The sequence below is a fragment of the Falco biarmicus genome, chromosome 9, assembly GCF_023638135.1.
Source record: "Falco biarmicus isolate bFalBia1 chromosome 9, bFalBia1.pri, whole genome shotgun sequence".
NCBI classification, from domain to species: domain Eukaryota; kingdom Metazoa; phylum Chordata; class Aves; order Falconiformes; family Falconidae; genus Falco; species Falco biarmicus.
In genome coordinates, this window is record NC_079296.1 from 27,306,057 (window position 1) to 27,326,506 (window position 20,450).

General features: G+C 45.4%; 1 protein-coding gene across 2 annotated transcripts in view; it reads right to left on the reverse strand.

Moving 5' to 3' along the window:
* Nucleotides 1–20,450, reverse strand: part of ARMH3 (armadillo like helical domain containing 3) — a 128,888-nt gene that overhangs the window by 6,449 nt on the left and 101,989 nt on the right. For both annotated transcript variants that reach the window (XM_056350844.1, XM_056350843.1), the window contains exon 25: nucleotides 2,199–2,315. In XM_056350844.1, coding sequence (XP_056206819.1) covers nucleotides 2,199–2,315 — 117 coding nt within the window. The remainder of the gene's footprint in view (nucleotides 1–2,198; nucleotides 2,316–20,450) is intronic.

A 20,450-nucleotide genomic window follows, 5' to 3' on the forward strand; every position in this document is an offset into this window, starting at 1 on the left:
CAATGCAATCACACAGATAGAGATAAGAAAACCAGGCAGAATCTGGAAAGAATTATTTACAAACAGATCCTGTTCAGGAAGACCTGATGGGACCAGCATGAGTTTGGAATCCATACTGGAAACCTGTAGCTCACCACCAGCCCTGCTCCTCTGGCAAAGCCCATGAAGAAAACTGCGGCAACTTCACTCTGACCCCTCTATGAAATCCTGAGGATCTCAGCAGTTAAACATTACTCAACACCAGACCAGCAACAGAAGCTGAAGTAAAGACTCAGAAGCCTTGAAGAAAGGAAGCCAAGTACCTGCGCTTTGAAGAGGATATGGGGAGGACAGGGCAAACTAGGGCCTTTTTGATGAGTTTTCGATCAATTGATAAAGCCATCAGTTACTATGCACCTAGAGGAAAAAACATCGTAGAAGATGGGAGGCCAGCTGGGTTTGCTGAAGACAAATGGTAACATATCAGGTTGATTTCCCGCTGTGTTGAGGGAACAGCTTAATGGAATGCAGGGGATTTTCTGTAGCTGTGAGTAAAGAACATTTAATAGGGTCCCAATTCTCAGGGCATCTAGAGAAATGTGGATTACACAGATTCACAACTGGGTCAAATCAGCACATTTAGACAGTAATTATTCAGGCTTTCATATGCTCTTGAGGAGAGGGTCCCAGGGGTACCTGGACGGGCAGTTTTCAGTAGGGAGTTGAAGAGGGACTGGTTATGCTAAACAGATTCTTAAGTGATACAAAACTGGGATTTGGAAAAAAAATAAATTGGGCTAGGAAGAAAATAATTTTAGCTGAAATGTTTTGTAGCTGTGATGCTCTTAGGACTGAGAATGTAATTTTAATCAATTGGCATGATCAGCCTGAGCTTCTGCCAGGCCAAGTGGAAAGTGGGGCATGCAGGAAGCAGAGCAGTCATGTGGCCAAGAGGCTGGGGAAGGAGATGCTGGCTGAGGAGGGTAAGGAGCCCTTGGGATGGAACAGATGACAACAGAAACATGAATGCATCTTATTTCCAGGGTGCAGTAATAGGAGAAGCCTGTGTCACAGGAAGGCTATGGTCAAATTTCTTTGCGTGTATTCCAACTAACGTATCAAACAGCAGGCCAGAGGGACAAAAACAGGCACAAAAGAGCACAGAAAAACGGCATGAAAGTGGTTGCAAGTGTTTTTTCCCCATATACTACCCAAAGGTAGGGCTGGAATGACCCAAAAAAACATTAAAAAGCATTGTGTAGAAGGAAGCAAAACCGATTCAGGAGTGCTTGCTCTGCAGTAGAGTAGACAGAAGGAGGCGTAACGTTCCCAAACTCATGCAGACTCATGACAGAGTGGGCAGGCACCAATTACTCATCAGTCAGCAAGGACAGAGCTGGGAGAATCAGCTCTCAAACTGGCAGAGAAAGCTGCCAGAGTTAGAGATCGCTCCCTTCACTGAAGCTGTAATGATTCAAAAGTGAGAAAAAACAGGCTCCCCTCAGATACCAGCCACTACAAAAACACTCCTGAGCTATGTGGCTGGTGGACAAGAAATGTTGTGTCAGGGATCTCTGGAGCAGGGCGAGCAAGCTGGCTTGTTGAAGAATGTAACTACCAACCCAAATTATTTGGACTCAGTTTTGTCTTTGCTACATTATTTTTGTGGGTCTTTCTACCATTTGCTTTCTCTTCTGGCAGAAGGACACATTTCTAGGGAACACCTTTGCTTTCTTTTCTTGGGAACCCTATTTTGTGAGTGATGGGGAAAAGCAATGAGAGGCACATGCTTCACCAGCGTCACATATTCTGATCAGTCCCATACTTTGTGGTCTCCTTAACAACAACAAAAATACTAAGTTGCTCTACGTGATAAACCCATAAACCCAAGTGGGGAGCAATCAGCTTCTCCACCATGCAAATTTACCACCATCAAGCACAGTGGATCCCCATGGCAGAAGGGGCAGGGGCTGACTGACCAGTTGGCTGGCCCCAGTAGTCTGGTGGCTCCTCCCCAGCCAGGTACTGCTGGGCAGGGAGCTCCAGGGAGCTTCCAGATCTATTGAGACATGCAGTGTCTGTTCCGATCCCATTCCTGTCCCACCTTTGGAGGCAGCCCAATGGAGTAACAGGACTGCTCAGCTACACTCCAAATGCCTAGGTTGTAAGCAAAGGCTTTGGAAAAGGATTGTTGATTCTGCAGCATCAGGGCAGCTTACCAGCTCTTTGAAGAAGGCAGCCTCTTTATGCTGCTCCGAGTAGCGCTCATACTGGTCCAGTCCATCCTGCAGTTTCAGAGTCAGTGTGTCGTAGTTGGACCGTACCACTTCCAAAACCTGCCAGACACAGCCAAATACAGCAAAGTCATCAGCACCCACAGACACCCTCAGCACAGGAGGAACAAAGCGGAGATAGATCACAGCTCTGGCACCTATTTTTACAACATATGTGGCTTTGACAGCCAATATTTGGCTCATGAATAAAAACATGGAGGTTGGCACTAAAGCCTTCCTAATGCCAGTAAGGAACAGCCCTCAAATGTCAGAATTTCTCCATTCATGAGAACAGTGGATGAGCCTGTATCTATGACAGTAGCAGTTTTCCAAATACTATTATGTCACCAGGAGAAGTAGACATGATCTCATTAAATTAAGCAGCTAATTACCATGTGTACACCCAAATGTAACACAGTAGGCACTATGCAAACAGAGGTTTGCCTGACCCCATGGTCCTTCCAGTGCTAGTTTTGCCAGCAGACCTCCCTCCTGGCTTGCTAATCACCATTCATAATCTGCTAAACTGCCAGCCTCTTCAGCTGCTCAGGTCAGCTTCCATACAGAGCGCTGCTCTTCTCTCCTGATAGGAACAAGCTTCTGACAGGCATAAAGAGAAGACCAACCCCCATACAGACTGTGGTTTTGGGAACAGATGGAGACATGAATCCAGGTCTTCCTGCCCAGGAGATATTTTATTATCTGCCTTCACTGCAACCAAAGCACTCCAGCTTATATTACTGCCTTACTGTGCTCCCCGCACTCGGCTATGCTTGCAAATTCATAGTTAAACATCTCTGTCCTATTGAACTATTCATTTTCCTAACTAGGGAACACCAAGAGGCACTCCCACAATGCTTTTTAGCTTCAAAGCATTGCATGGACAAATGCATTCCTCAAAGCATTTTTTGAGATGGTAAGTAATGATAATCTTCCTACCAGGAACCATATAGCTCAGCACTCCTGGGCAAAGCACACGATTGAAACAATTCTCTCAAAACACATAAACTTCTTTCTTAGGCTGTTACCGTTTGCTCTGAGAGCTAAACAGAATATCAAAATCTCAGGTTTGCATTGCAGTAGCCTCTGCTCATGAAAGGCCTCACTAAGGAGGACTACACAGTATAAGGTACAAAGGAAGAGGACTCTGCCCCAAAGCATCACAACCCCGAAAAGATCCTAAGAAAAGCATTGCAGAGGATTTAAGACAAGAGTGACCAGAACAATAAGGATCCCCTTCCACTTCTTTTGTCCTCCCAACAATGTAAACACTACCCTCAATTACCCTTTTAGGCAGCTGGCAGCTCCTGTCCTTGACAGGACTGAATCAAGTCCTTGTATCCTTTACTCTAGGAGACCGAGACTTGCTTAGGGTTCCTTCAGAAGCTTGTTTCCCCCAAACTTTGCATGTGGCAGGGGCACACAGACACTCATGCAAACACTTAGAAGCAGGCTAGGGCCTGAGGTGGCAGAAGCCACAGGGCATCAATCCAAATGAGAACTGGGAGTAAAAAAGTGGCTCCCAGATGAGACGGTCACACAGCAGAGTCTTTGCAGCTCACCTGTCCTCCAGCACTGCAGAGGCAAGCCAGGGGTAGGCATCAGCATTTTGCAATGTTATTTAAGAACAGCCTGTCAGTGTCCTGCTGCTGCAAAAGCACACAGCCTCCTCGCCAAGACTCATTCCCTAACGCTGTTTGTCAGCTCCACTGGCACAGAGAAAGAACCCCTGCAATGACAGCCATCTCCAAATTCAGTCGGGCCTTCTTGTTCCTGTGTGCGGAAGCTGCAGAAGTATCACAGAGCCAAAAGCAATGATGAAAGAAAGCTGTCTCAGTACAGGAATAACTTTCTCTGGGATGCAACTATCCACGAGGGATGGAGAATAATAGTACAATGTAATAAAGAATCCAGCAGCTTGCATGAATCAGAGGGCTATCCTCCTGTCAGTCTGAGGAAGCCAAGTTGACCAAGATTAGTAAGGTGCAGGAGAGAAACCTTGTTTAAAGTGTGAGGAGTAGAACAGTCTTCTCCAGCAGTAACTCAGAGTGGAGACATTTAACTCAAGGCTACTCTACTCCCCAGGACCCTTCCCCTTGGGCTCCTCTTCACTCCCCTGTGCCTGGATACACATAGCCACACGTAGTGCCATATAGATGTGCCCAGACAATGGGCATACATGTTTCTCCACAAAAAGAATGAGGATTCCTCCTTGCTAGCCGAGTAGTGAGTATCTGAAGATCCTCAGAGGCATCCTCAAACCATGACGAGAAGCTAATAGTAAACTCTGAGGGCAGCACTGAGCTCTGTAAGCAGTATCTTTATATCAGCCGTCCTGTCTCACCTTTGAAAGGCAGCTAAGAACTCAGTTTGATACTCTAGGAGGAGGAGGGGAGGAAAAAGAGGCCCCAGAGTTTCTACTGTGTTACCCACTACTTACTGTAATCTCTGCAGTGAACTTGAGATCAGCTTATCCCTTTAGCTATGAATTTTCATTGGCTTCCACTCCTTATTTCCTTTAATTATGAAACAGAACTTAAAAAGAAAGGGTAAGTTAAAAATAAACAGCTTCTCTTCACTGCCTGATAAATTTCCCTTTCTTGCTGCTGCTGAGAAAGAATACTATGTGGGATTTGAGATAAACCCACTCACAGATCATTTCACTTCATACTTTATAATGGATAGGCACCGTTACTGAGATTACGACCTGCTATTCTTGAGACTATTTAATCTGTTCTTTAAAGATGCAGCTGCTAGACAGAGGAGAGGTTAAAGAGCAGCAGAAGGTATTAAAACTGTCCAACAGGAAGGTTTGAAAGGCATCAGCTTTATACGCAGATGACAAAAACTTGCATCCTCTGTGTAACAGAAGACCTCATGTTAGCATCCTCTGCCCTTATTATACACTGCTTTGACTTTTGCTCAGGAGTACTGCCGGAAGAAAGCCCTTTTGTGTTAAACACACAAGATCTTTATCTGCACCTTTCTGTCAGATACAAAAGAACTAGAGGAATTTAATTTTGAGATTAAAGCATTACTCCTTCAAGGTCTTGTACAGTCTGGCCTTCCTAGAAACCTCTATGGAAGACCAGAAAACAAATTCCAAGACTGTACAGTATGAATAACTTAAAGGGACTTTTAGCTGGACTCTTCCACACAGATTTTAAACAGTCACTCCTTTTTTTAAAGTCTCGCAAGCAGCTGGAAGAACACCACTTCCAGTGTCAAGCAAGGATAGAGGAAAATTGACTGTAGATGATTTCCAAGGAGCTTGATGTAACTCTCAGATTGCAAGGATAAGCATGCAGGGAAAACTTTTTTAAAAAAATGCTTTACTGGATCTTCACAGTGGAAAAAAAATTAAATTAAGAGGAGTCACAACCTAAGTCTCTTTTTGTAGGTTATGTTAGGGGGATCAGAGTCTTAAAAAGCAGAATATGACAGAAATGAGCAACTCGGACATGGTCAACACGAGAAAAGTGAAGGCTGATGAATTCCTTTTTTGCAGCTACCTGTGTCAGCCCTAGAGGCTACATTCACTCATTTACCCCACTGCAACAAACCAGAAGTCATGGGAGGTGCACCACTGTAAATGAAAGATAATTTGCCATTAAATTAACCCCCTGCCCCACCACTCACTCACTGACTGCCTTCCAGAAGTTCCAGAGACACGCCAGCAGTTCAGGTCCCTGCAGATGTGTCCCCAAACCAACCTTTCAGGAGCTGCTCTGAACAGCAAGTGCTTTCTGTAACACTTGGATTTCAGCTTCCTCCTGCAGCTACTACAGCTAGCCTGTGCCCCATAACCCTCCTTCCCCAGTAAAACTGACAGCTTACGAGTGGAGGCACCCCCAGGTAACACAGTGCGGGGGCTGGTTTCTTACAGGGGGGCTGATGCAGGGCTCAGCTCCCTGCAGCATCCCACCCATGCCATGCCACTGCACCCAGAGGAACAAGACTATTTCAGAGTTTTGGGCTCCTTACTTTGCTGCATCCACCAGCTTACCACTCCCTTGCAAACTGGATGGACAACCTCTGAAGGGTCAGTGGACTCTTATGGACACAAACTCTGAAACCAGTTCCCCCAGAACCAACTGTCCCTGCTCCAAAATTTTCCACATTCAAAACAAGAGTGTTTTGCTGTACCACTCTCTATGCGCAGGCTCCTTCCTTACTGCACCAGAGAGAACAGTTTCCCCTGGCTGATCTTCAACAGGAGCCAACTTGCTGCACTCTCCCAGGAAAGGCTGGGCCTCGGAAAAGCCTGTCTGGGGGAAACAAGGGCATTACATGCAGCAGTCTCCCATCTCCATCCTGCCCAGGAGAACACAGCAGCAAAGCCAGAGAGGGAGCAGAATCTTTCATCATCCGCAACTGCAGTCTCTGCCTCACAAGAACATCAAATTAGAGAGTGCCACCAATTTACACCACCCAGCAAAGGACATGGTGCTGGTGGGTAGGTTCTGGGAAGCATGCATGGGCAGTGGCAGAAAAATACAGGAAAAACAGAAACAAGAAGACAACAAGGTGTCTACACTGTCTTCTTAATCAGTGCAGGAAAGGACAAGAATGCAATCAGTCAGCATCACCAGTACCTTGCTAAAGCCCTTCCACGCCCTTAAGACAGTCATTAGTTACCACGACACACAAGCAGTTGGAAAAGGACTGACCGACCTCACATCAAGCAAAAGGCAAAAATACCCAAACACCCCAGCAACCCCCAGGTTAAAATACATCTGACCCCCACACCAACTCCATGCAGCTGACAAGGCTGGGCTGGGAAGAGTCTCTCCAGATCAGGCCCAGCAAGCCCTCACAGGACTTGCTAAGAGCCAGGCTTTGCTGTCCCAGCTGTCCCGTGCCGCAGGATGAAGCAGACAGTCCTCACTGGCACTAGGGCACAGACACCGCATAGGGGCCCCAGGGCAGCCAGGGACAAACGTGCCCTCCATCCCCTCTACAGAGGTGGCAGAGTGCCTGTCACTGCCTGCATACCACAGAGGGAATTATGGCAAGTCCCACCTCTGAAACCTAGGCAAAGCTGAGGATACCACCAGCAAACCCAGCAGTCTGTCCCCTCAGATCAGAGGATGGAGGCTGTAGGAAGAGACATTAAGCTTTCCCTATTCTAGTAGAAGCCTGATGTGCATTTTACACTGGAGTCCCTCAAACTGGCTTGTTTATCCAGGTTTAGTACAAATCTTCCTCTTTTTCTCCCTCAAAGACCTCCACAAGCAACTCAGTCCCTGAGTGTTTCTCCTAGTGAATTCAATGGAATAGCAACATTTCTCACTGTAATGAAAAGGCTGCTGCCACCTGGACTATGAAGAGGCCAGTGCCTCTCCATAATAAAGTGCCAGATAATTGACATAAATTTCACAGTACTATCTTCTAATTAATATGGAAAATTATTATTTATTTTTTTTTTTCCAAATGGCATCACACTTCTCACAAAGCAACTTAAAAGTTGCTGATGCAGGTTGGTCTTTGCTGGAATTAACCCCCAGAAGTGCCAAAACCAAAGCATATAATTAAATAATTAGAGGTTAAACAAAAACACACACACAGCTGCCACATTTCCCAACAGACTCTGCCCAGACCCTGGCTGCACTCATCTCCCTCTGCCTTTCCTCTTTCACTGTCTGCAGGAGCCAAGTTCAGAGAGAGGATCTACTAAGACGGCTGGTGCTACACACATGGGCTGGAAGCAGCTGTCACTCTCACTCGCTTCAAGAAAAGCACCCAGCCTAGGACAAGCAGCAGCACAGAGCTTTTGTCTGACCCAATGCTACCTTACCTTTGCAGCTGTCCCGGAGTTAAATGCAGCGCTGATGCCTCAACACAATCCCCCACGCCCAAGCTCATCAAGCCATGGGTATTAATTCCATGCTCATGAATGCTAAGAGGAAGAGGAGGAGGATGTTGCTATGACAGTAACGACTCAGATTCCCAAGATATGCTGTACATACAGCACACATCTATGGATCCAGAGGATACAGAGTGGGGCTGGTGCACATGACAGAAAAGACTGTCTGGACATCTGGGCTGGAGATGCAAGCGCAGCCATGCCATGTAAATGCAAGATGTGCAGCACATTGTCATTCCCGCTCCAGTGCCCCAGATCGCCTCCATCAAGCAGCTGACATTCACACTACATGCAAGCGAAGGACCTCTGGCCCTCTCTTGCTGCAGGCTGAGTGTGAGGCTGCTCAGACTAAGCCTGTAAGACAGCCTCCACCAGCTCACACAACTGTCACCCCCAGAGTAAGGAAGCAGCATCCTGTCTGCTCTGAGGGCAGGAAAAATTCCTGGAAGGAGGATTTTTCCAATAGTAAAAAGCTCTGCTAGCCCAAAAGATTAAGTGAAAGCTACCAAGGGCAAATTTCTCCTCTGAGGTATGAAACAGGACTGCACCAACGCAGAATGCATCAGCAATGCTGGGAGGTAAGACACAAGATCTGCCCAGGTCATAGCGGGAAGAAAAGCCTGCAGAGGCAGGGGCAGCTGCCCATGAGCCCCAGGATGGCACTGGGCCATGAAAACGTGCTTCTGTCCTGATTGTGGAGATACAAAAGCTGATGGGACTCTTGTTCAGTGCCTGAAGATGGACAGATGGACAAGGCTGAGCGGCACACAGCAAAGATGAGTGAACCAGGAGACAAGGAGAGAAGGTACCTCACCCTGCTTTCCACTGCTAAGGTGAGTGCAGGACCCTTTGCACACAGCTCCCACCAGTTACTCGGACACCTTTTAGGTTGTGTTTGCCAACCTTCCCCTGCTCAGCTCACGGAGCGTTAGCCAGGACACATTGTGTCTAGCAACCTGGGAATGAACAGTCCCATCAGTTTGTCCTTTGCCCCTGCCAGTCACTCCTGGCAGTCCCGCTGTGTTTGCTGCACTACTCTGTGCCCAGCCAAGCACAAGGAAAGACTAACTCTCCACATCCCAAATCCTTCCTTAGGACTACTTTTATACATTCTCACTTGCGTGCTACTGAAATCCAGGCCTTGCCACTTCTCTACACAAGGCAAAAGGTTTTGATCATATGTAAAAGATGATGATGATGATGATGACACTTAGCAACATCAAGGAGGGACATTTCACAGCCTCTTCTCCTCACCTCAGCATAGAGCCATTCTGGTGGGCCCAGACTATATGCAGTAGCTCAGATGTTTGTTCAATGATCACATAGAGATCTGTGATCTTTAAACAAACAAGCCTACAAAGTTGACGGTTTCATCCATGGAGTGGGAGGGTTCGGTTACAGTCTTCCTCCTCTGCCCACAGGTGCCTCTTCTAAAGATAATTTATAAGCTCACTTAGAAAGTGACTGTCATTCTCTGAACTCTGCTAGCAGAAATGGCAACCTCTTTTGGGACAAGAGTTATCTGCTCCAGAAATGTTTCAAACCCACAATCCATTAGAAGCCTAAAGGTGTTCAACTCTATTTAATGATGGGAAAAGACTCACTGATCCAACCGATCGGAAAATCACACATCTTTCAGAAACATCCCAATGCCAAAACTGTTCTCCAGCTCCACCCAGAAGGAGCTGTAAATGCAAAACGCAATGCCTGTTCCAAGCTCTCCTAGGACAGGACTTCCAAGATTCAACAGTTACTTTAAGAAGCAGAAAGGCTTCAAAGAATACAAAGGCAAGTAACAACAGACACACATGGTCACAGAGACCAGCTACGTGCACAGCTTGCAGAAGACTTAATTTGTAGTGGTATAGACGAATAGAAGATATTAATACGGTTGATAACCCTTGACATCCCTGTGTAGCCATCACTAGGGCTGGGGAGTCCTGTGCTAGGATTACGACACCCTCTGAGCTCCAGGAGTCAGGTAGCTGAAAGCCTGCTCACCTCACCAGAAAGCCTATGCCACCATTACTTTTTTACTACAGAGTAATTTCAAGAAGTCATGCCTACACATAAATGACAACTCCCATAACTGTTAAGTGCACTTTGCTCAACCACCCCTTTGGGTTTGGAGCACAAGGAGCAAAATGCACTTAATCCTCACACTGCTGCTTCTCAAGACCAATTTTCTTTTCTCAGTTCCAAAGATGGTCAGTGGGTTTATACTAACCCACATATCCCACTTGGCAGAAAGAACCTGGCACTCTCCGTGGGACCATGGATGCTCTTTCCCAGACTGCAGGGACAGGCTCCCAAGAGGAAATACAGGAGGCAATTCTGTGTCATTCAAGGGAGGAAAATGGGTTCAGTGGGTTTCTGCCAAGGGAACGAACATCCATGTACTGCACAACACTGGCACTTCCCAAGACCAGGCAGAAAAAAAGAAGTCAAAGACCTTGAAGCAAATTATCTTTGACTATATCAATTCATAAAATAAGCACCCTCCAGAGCAGACTTTTAGATCTGGATGGGGAGATCCGCCAGAAACTGAATGAGGTCCGCTAAGCTGGCCTGTTAGAAATTTTGCGAGGAAGGCAGGCAGCATAAGGAAGGCCAGGATGAAGGCAGGAGCATAAAACCCTGAGACAGATAGATAGATTTGCTATTTTGGAGTTACAGCCCATTTTGGACTTGCGAACCCTTATCTCCAGCTGGTGGCATTTATGAAAACATTTCTCACTGCTAGGTACGTAAGAGCACTTGCAATTCTGCCAAAGCTCAAAATGCACTGCAGATAGCTATGGACTGGACCGTTAATTTTTTTATTTCCCCATTGTGCTTACAATTAACTTAAGTGCTGAAATGCGATGGGCTGTTCCAGGAGAAGCTTTTTATCTACCAGCTGCATTTTAGCACAGCAGTAAATCAACTGCTGTCACCAAAACATCAAACAAGAGGACAAGAGCATCCTTATGCTCACTGTGCATATTACCCATTCAGCCTAAGTGGCTAACCAGCATTCAGCAACTGAATGCTGTGATTTGTGCACAAACTTTAGTGCAATTCTCTATTTAGAGAAGACCTTGTCCTCATCAAGGCAGAGAAAAGAAAAAAAAAAAATATAAATCAGCAGCATCTCTCCAGCACCAGTTAACTGACCAAAGTAAGACCAGTAACCCTCGTGCCCACAACAAGATAAAAGAGTTTAAGTCATAAGCTGCTGCTCCAGTTGAACTGAGAATGCCAGGGCATACAAGGATGTTACAGAACTCAAATACAGCTACAAGAACCTAAAAAACTGTAGCTGAATATTTTAAGAAAAGGTCTGAAATAAATCTTTCTAGGAGCAGCAGCCAGAAAGCATCCTGGCAAACACTGAAACTCAAATACACAATTTCAGTTCACTCTGCCTCGACAAAGTGACAACAGGATACCTCATGTAGACCAGAGAAAACTCATTCCTAGGACAGAGATTCAAATTTGCCCAGAAGACAGCTGGCTCAGGAAATAAGGCTGTCTAGAGAACAGATTAAGACAGGGTATGCAACAAGCCCCCTTCCGTTCATTCAAACCCCGACAGAAGCAAGTGAACTGTTCCAGTTCAAAAGAAACCAAAACCTAATTGTGCCCAAGGGAAAATCAATGGGGAGGCTTATGCTGGTTATGGTCTAATCAAACATCTGCAGTCACAGGAAGTTTCTGGAACTATGTCACCTGATCAGGTTCACAGCAATCAGTAAAGGATCCAAGAGAACTTGTGCTCCTCACACAGCCACCATTGACTTCTACAGGATATAATGACTACAGACTGACTTACAAAAAACCCCAAAAACTCAACAGGACTCTGACATGAAGACCAACATGAATGAAAGGAGAACACAGACACTCAAAAAATCTATGGAAGTTGCCATGCATTTGATTTTTTTTTTGTCTTGTTCTTTTACAGCAACTAGCAAGCTGGTACCAGTACAGCCCTGGGTCTGACACTTGCTGAGAAAAAGTATACTTATCTAGCTCATTTTTTTTTTCTCCCAAACTATCCAAAATCTTGTTAAATTTGGTTTGCACAACATGAATACACTTAAAGGAAGCAGCAAAACTAAACAGCAATACACTAAAAAACTGGCCACAAAGCAAGTGGATGTTGTATATTTAAAGTAAGTCAAAACGACATAGGACATGCCAGAGGAACAGCCAGCTAGGAGTGGGGCAGGAAGGTGTGCATTTGGAGGGGCAGAGCTCGGAAAGATCAGTTCCACAGCTCCTGCTCCTACTTACATTTAAGCAATTAAATAGTCATGATAGAAGGCCACCTCAATTAATTGCACAGTGGAAATGATAAAAGGCAGTAATTCAGTGGCCTGAGGAGGTGCAATGAAGCTAAGAAAGAGGAAATCTAGAGCTCACCTGCCTAACCGACCACATGTGGAAAATGAACTCAAGTCCATTCTAAGACAGGTACAACAAAACTTCTGAATACATGCAAGATGTCTGGGTAGCCAAGAAATCAGATGAGCAAATAACCATTTGATTTTCTATACTATTTTGCAGTTTTACAATATCTCTTCTGAAATACGGGCACTGGAAATTGACATACAAGATTTAAAACATGGGTTGTCACAGACTTACACAGTGACACCACAGTACTCCTGCTTTATTTTTGTTCTCTAACAGTTTCTAATTATCTATTTGACTTTCTAACCACTGTTGAGCCTTGAGCCAACATTTCCAGGTTTATCACAGTGGCTCCAAGAGTCCTTTCCTGCACGGCAATATCTAGCAGACTTTCCTACAGCTCAAAGGCTTATAAATTCAATCTGCAAAATTCATCAGGAGTAATCGAGAAGGTAAGAAGAAGCAGAGATGACTGGCCCCTAGATGCTGAGAATGCAGCTGCGCAAGTTATGTTTATAAGAATTGTGACAGTGATGAAATTCCTATCAAGACAATGGAATCCAATCTGTCCCAACTAAGCGTCTCCTCACAAATCCCAGACACACTTTTGGATCCTAATTGAATCTGCATTGCACAGCTGGAGGAAAAGGAAAGGTCAAAGTCTATGATAAGAAAGACAGAAAACAAGAGAACCAAGTAACTGCAGATACAACGTGCTGAAGGAGTGAAGCTTGTTAACATTTCAGTTTGTTAAATTGTTCCCTTTTGGGTTGTTGGAAAGTGTCACTCTCTTTGAACTCCATCTGGGCAATGACCAGAGCTGAAACAGAATGAGAACGTTTATGCTTGGAAGCATTCATGGCCAGCATAGAAAACTTCTTTTTGCCTGTACAAACAGAGCTGCCTAAAGTTGATGGTAAGTTAACTCAAAAGGAACATTTATTTAAATTGGGACAGCTGGTGATATAGAGGCTACTATGCAAAATAGTCACTAGCAAGGGCAAACCTAATGAGATGTTAAACGCCGTGGGCTGAGACACTTCTTGACTGAAATGGAGATGTGCAGGATAGCTGGCCAGCAGACAGCAAGGTGAATCTGAGAGAGAACAGAGACTTGGGCATGGACCCCACACAGAAAACAGGTCGGAGGTTTCTGAGAAATCAAACGGTCTGACACTTATTACAGTCCTTCTCAGGGAAAGTAGTGTATGTGTGTTCTCTGAAATAAACAGAGGCACCAAGAGTTGCTGACACTCAGTGACTTCTAGTTGTTTCTCCTTATACCCAACAGAAGCCATCAGGGCCCAAGACAATAGGTGCGTCTCTCAAGAAGGATTCCTGCCACAGTTAAGCAGCAACTTGCAATCCAAAGATATCTGGAGGATAAAAAGGGTTTGCATGCTTGGGAACTTAAGTGTTTACCCCTGCAACATCTGTTCCACTTACATCCTTAAAGCATCAGACCTACCACCTCTTCAAGCTAACAGCTTTCTCACAAGTCAGATGCTCCCAGCAACAACCCCAAAACACCACAGGAGACAAACCCCTTCAGGATATAAGGCTGAGAAGAGACTGAAAAGAGGCACCTTACCTCTATGAGAGTGTGTTATCTCCACAGAGGCGCAGATGCTGGATGGGCAGGAAGGACATGGCACAAAGTGGAGGTTTATTGCTAATGGGCCAGATAAGAGTATGGTGTTGGCTGTATGCCTGCCATTGACATTCAAGGAAAAGGTGATTTGTGCTGGCACTGGACCCATTCTCTTCAAAGGACGAGAAGAAAACTTATGCTTCTTTTCCAAAGCACCTTTAGCTGTTGAATCCTCAAGTTGAGCTAATCAGTAAGCAGAGCAGCAAGCTGGAGAACTACTTGTCCACAGCGCCTGCCCTCTGAATCAAACACATGCACCCTTTGCTGTCACAGCTCTAAACTGAACCTGCTGGCTATAGAAATGGGATGTACTTGTACATACAGCACTACTGAAGACTTAGACAAAGATGATGCCACTCTCGGGGCTAAGGAGTTGATCACCAAGGCTTCCGCTTTCTCTCTAAATTCTCTTTTTGCCCTATTCCCAGATAAGTACCTACAGGATCTGTAATGGAAATATCATCTCCACATCATTTCTGCAGTGCGTGGAGGACACCATTGTTCTACAGCCTAAAAATCCCTGTGCGAGGATTTAGTGCTCCCAAGTGCCTCTTGGACATCAAACATTTTCAAAGCTATTAGCTCTGATGGGTTTTTGAATAAGGCTCAGGGAAGCCACTCACACAGTATTTCTCATAAGGAAAAGGTAGCTCTGACCTGGTAGAATAAAAATTACTGAGAAGGAGGAGGAGGAAGAAAGCCCACACAGCCCACATTCTGTGTGAGCAAGGAAATGAGATTTGATTTACTCCGTGATTCTGAGGTGCGTTCAATTTCAGCTTGAATTTCTACTGCATAAATTCAGCTTGGCTGAGCAATGTCCCCATTAGAGACCGTCCACAGCAATATAAGGTGATCCACACAGTGATCTTTGAAGCTGAAGGTTCAAAGCCTTGGTGACGGGGGGGTGTGTGTGTGTTAAGCATAATTTTGCACGTGCAACGCACAAACCTGTGTCTTCCAAGAAGTTAGAGGAAGACAATATAAAAAAAGCAATTAGATACAGTGCATACACAGCTCCTTATTGTTGCCAATTAATCTATTTATTTATTTAGCTCATTGGTTAAATTTCCTCTTACTACACAGCAAAGAGCAACTCTGGGTCTATGTTTTCCATGATTCAAAGGGATTAGATGACAAGCAGAAATCACTCACTAGAAGGACTTAAGGGCTTCAGTTCAGGGATTAATAACTCAGCTGCTTTTTCTCTAGATCTTAAACCCACTAATTTGTCCTGCATCAGCTGGTAGTTTTATTTGCACAACTATTTTTGTTTTAATGGGAATCTTAAACTCTGCTCTTCCCAAAATGCTGCTGCATTGCTCTCTTGATACTATTCTCACATCTGAATTTTTTACTATATTTAAAGAGGATTTCATGCTTGCTTAGCAAATTCCTTAAGAAATTGCGCCTTATACTAATACACACAAGTTGAAGTTCTGCTTGACTTTTCCTAACTAACCAGGCATATCAGTTGAGCAGTCCCCTCGGGAATTCAACACTACTAGAAAGCAGCTTGGGTGGAAGCTTTGGACCAGGTCTTTGCATCTCCAACTCCGTCTCGTCTCACGTTTCAGAGCAGCTCTACAAAATCTGGAGTTTACATGCATTTGACCACATAGTAACACACCTTTAATGTGGGATAAACCTCGGGGGTCCATTCTCACCCTGGTTTAACACAGAGTAATTTGGTACCACACTTAACCTGCTGAGAAACCAATCAACAGAAGTTGAAGGGGGCCACATCTCATCTGCCTTACTCCGCAAATTCGGATCTTACAGTTCTAAAAATCATTCACAAGGGGGAGTTTCAGTGAAGCCGTGTTAATAGTTTAACCCCAATGCTTCTACTGCCTTGGGCTATGTGGATAAAACCCAAAAGCAAGTCTGCACGTTGGAAAATGCAGGTACTTTAAAGTTTTGGGATCTGTTGTAAATCTACAGCAGCCTGAACCAGCCTGATTCAGGAAAGGCTAAATTTCTTCCATATGCCTTTTTAAGGACTGACTTGTGACTGTACCTAGAGCTTTTGTTTGGTGCATTTATATAAATAGTAATAAGTAGAGCTGTTCACTTGGTTTACTGCTTCTAGACAAGAACTGCCAGCTCCAATCAGCTCAGAGAGAACAGGAGGGTAGGGCTGGCAGCAGCTACAGGATGCATCATAGCAGCAAGCAATGGCTGTGCATTAGGAAAGGTGCCATTGTTCTCCCTTTTCATCTCTCTAAAACACGTCAAGGGCACTAATTAACGGGGTATCCCAGGCACACAAAGGCTACAAAAAAAGATGTCCCTAGTGCCCTGTTAAGGCCCAATCCCAACAACTCCTGAGGCTTTAGGAGCCTGCTGAACTCTCCCAGTCATGAGTCTCCAAAACTGTCAGAGTAATATTCAGAAAGAATTCAAAGATCACAAGAGCTGCAGAACTGAGAAAAGCAGAAAGGAAATAAAGTGACCTACTTTATATTCTGCTATTACGCATTGAAAGAGACAGGATCGTAAAACGCCAGAAGAGGCACATGTAAAGGAATCCTCTCAAATGCGTATACTGTCAGCAGCATGAAGGCACACAGGCCCCCGTGGAAGAAACAAAGGCAGGGAAAAGCTCAAGTCAAATGCTGTGCCAGAACAACAATTTCAATACCCAGAGAGAAGGGAGCATGCAGCAGGAGCTATATAGAGTAAAAGCAGCCTGCAATCTGAAATGCCACCCACCATTACCCTAGCAGGCATTAAAACCTCTGCCAGGGAGGAGCAACTAGCACTAAAATGATCTGATCGCCTTTTCCAAGAGCAAGTGACAGAGGAGAGGTGTGATCTTAAATATTTTGTAAATATTTCTGCAACATCTGCTCTTGACTTGGTAATAAGAGGCAGGGCAGAAGAAACTGCAGCAGTCTGTGAGCGCCTGGCTACAACTATGTAAGACAGGGTTAAGTGGAGACAGGGTTAACAGTCCAGGCTGGAATCACCTTTAAAGTGCAACCCCATCAAGCACCGGAAAGTAAGGGGTTTTGTGAGAGTATGGGCAGGTGATTTTTTCCTCCCTTGTTTTTAAAAGGGGAATGCTATCAAAACTCTCCCACTCCCCAGATTTGACTTCTGAGCTTTTTGCATCATTGTTTTTTAAAACAAAGATCAGAGTCAAATGAACTGGCCATTTTAGTTCAAGCACCTTAACCTGACCTTTCCCAGACTCATCACAGAAAAAGATCTCCCTGACCTACGTAAGCTGAGGTCACACTGAGTTAGGATTTCACGTACAAAAAAATGGCAGCTTCAGTCCAGGTCTCCCAACACTACAGTTACCTCAGTCTTCAAACACGCCTCACCAAAGTGAAGGGTTTCTGGGTGAGGATAAGGGACCAGGCTGTCTCAAGCTAATAGAGTAGCTGACAAGACCACAGGTTTCTGGTTTGATTTAACTGATTTCCTGATGAGCAACTGGGACAGGAACGGTCAGCAACCAACTTCTTTATGCCAGAATGTTTGGTATGACATTAACTGCCCAGCCCTAGCATCACTGAGTCCTAGTTCTAAAGTATCAACATACTAAATAGTGACAGATGTACTTTAGGACTCAAGCAGTCCTGGAATATTATCCCTCTGGGCACTACTGAGGGTGGAAAGCTCAGCAAGAACTGGATGATGTGGGAAACTGTCATCAGCGAGAGAAATTAAGTTCAGATCATGTTAATATTCTCCCCTGCAAAAAGTGTGTCATGCTCAAGTATCTGCAAAGAAGGCTGAGATTAGGCATTACAGCAGCTTTCTTATTCTTCTGAGAAGGGGAGTTTAGCCCAGCAACAGACCTAAGTTTCCTTTCTATGCCTACAAACTGACTTGTAGGTGGTACTGCAATTAAATAGGTCCGTCACTTAAAATAGAAAAGCACATCTTTATAGCTGAGGTGAGAACTAAGAGCCTGCAGTGAAATGCTTCCATCAAGTTGTTGGTTTTCAGGAGCATTAATGACAGGGTAGAAAATTCCAAGCAAAGCAGCCTGGATGCAAAAACCAAAACAGACAGTCATGAAGTCTTAAGTTTCAGCATGACTACGTTGACTCCCTCACAAATCCACATTTCTGGTTCCATCAGCTGGAAGATTGCTCCTGTCTTAGTGTTGCAAGACGTTCAGCAAAAAGAGTACTTGCAAACAAATTGGAGCCTTAAAAAGTCTTTACTGTAGCTCACAGCTACCTTTTTTTAGGAAATGAAAGGGACAAAAAACCACTTGCAGATACTGTCACATGAAACTCCATCTAGATCCATGCTCTGTGTTAACATCCTGTTACATAAAATTACTGATAAACCTCAGGGGTCAGTAACAGGTAAAGTTTCATGCAAGTTGGACAGATGCCTCACTCCAGCAAACCACCAATATGACACAGTCGAGTAAAGGCCAGTATCTGGGTTTGGGTAGGAGTATAGGTATTTCTAGTGCAGAAGAGGACTGGAAAGGGAGACTCAGTCATTAGCCAGCTGAGCACACTCTTCCTTTAAACACCTGGAAGGAAAACTGCTGTAAGACACATCTCAGGCTAGGCTCTGCGTGACCTCCATCTTCACCTATGGATTGATTTGTCCCAGGTTTGGTACATTAATTTTCACAGAACTGGAAGAAGGCTGCAAAGGACAATGCAATGTCTAAGTCAGAAGGCTGGTGTCTTATTTGCAGGACGAGCAATGGTTTGATTCACAGATGTTGCGGAAGAAGTATCACAGAATGGCTGGGGCTGGAAGGGACCTCTGGAGATCATCTAGCCCAATCCCCTCTGCTAGAGCAGGATCACATCCCAGTGGGGTTTGGATATCTCCAGAGACAGAAACTCCACAGCCTCTCTGGGCAGCCTGTCCCAGTGCTCTGTCACCTTCAAGGTACAGAAGTTCTTCCTCATATTCAGCTGGAACTTCCTGTGCTGCAGTTTGTGCCCGTTGCCCCTTGTCCTGTCACTGAGTACCACTGAGAAGAGCTTGGCCCCATCCTCTTGGTGGTTGTCCTCAAGATATTTGTATGTGTTGATGGTCTTCCCCAGGCTGCGCAGGCCCAGCTCTTTCAGCCTTCCCTCATAAGGGAAGTGCTTTGCTCCCCTCATCATCTTCACAGCCCTCCAGTGGACCCTCTCCAGTAGTTCCCTGTCTCTCTTGGACTGGGGAGCCCAGAACTGGACACAGCACGGCAGATGTGGCCTCACCAGGGCAGAATAGAGGAGGAGGATCATGTCTATCATGTCTCTCAACCTTCTAGCCATGCCCACTGGCCACTTTGGCCACCGGGGCATGCTGCTGGCTCACAGGCAACTTGCTGTCCACGAGAACTCCCAGGTCCTTCTCTGCAGAGCTGCCTTCCAGCAGGTCAACCCCTAGCCTGTACGGTGCATGGGGTTGTTCCTCCCAAGGTGCAGGACCTTACACTTGCCTTCATTGAACTTCAGGAGGTTTCTCTTCACCCAGCTCTCCAGCCTGTCCAGATCTCACTGAACGGCAGCGCAGCCTTCTGGTGTATCAGCCACTCCTCCCAGTTTTGTATCACCAGCAAACTTGCTGAGGGCACACTCAGTCCCTTCATCCAGGTCATCGATGAATAAGTTGGACAGGACCAGATCCAGCACTGATGCTCAGGGAACACCGCTGGCTACAGGCCGCCAGCTGGACTCCGCACTGCTGATTGCAACCCTCTAAGTTCTGCCATTCAATCCACCTCCCTGTCCCCTCACCTATCCCTCACTTCCTGAGCTGACCTATGAGGATGTTACGTTAACAAAACCACAGGGGAGCTGATAGCAACGCTCAGAGAAATAAATTCTCACAGTACCACCATGATACTATTAATCCCAGCTTTCTACTACGTTAAACATGCTCATAGGGCTTCAGGACAGCTTAGTTTGGTCTGCAGTAGATAGTACAGACCTTCCTGAAGCCAAAGCACCCAAAGAACAGTTAGCTAGCCACGTCATGCCAGCTCCCTGATGCTAAATCTCATTGCCAAAAAGATGCCGTGCCCTTCTCTGTCATCACATTTCACTACAAGCAGCTGTCATAGTCTCAGAGATGCAATCGGTCCATTAGTAGGACAGACGCTCACTCATGCAATTACAAGTGAAAGAAGCACTCAAGAACTTCTCCACCTCTATGGCTTCTACACAGGAGAACCCGAACCCAGCACCTTCTGAGAAGTCAGGAAGTCCAAGAATAAGATTTCAACAGCGTTCTGTATGTGTCTTTACATCCAACTCAGAAACAAATGCAGCCTGCCAAATTACAACTGCTGAAGAAAACACACTTGGGA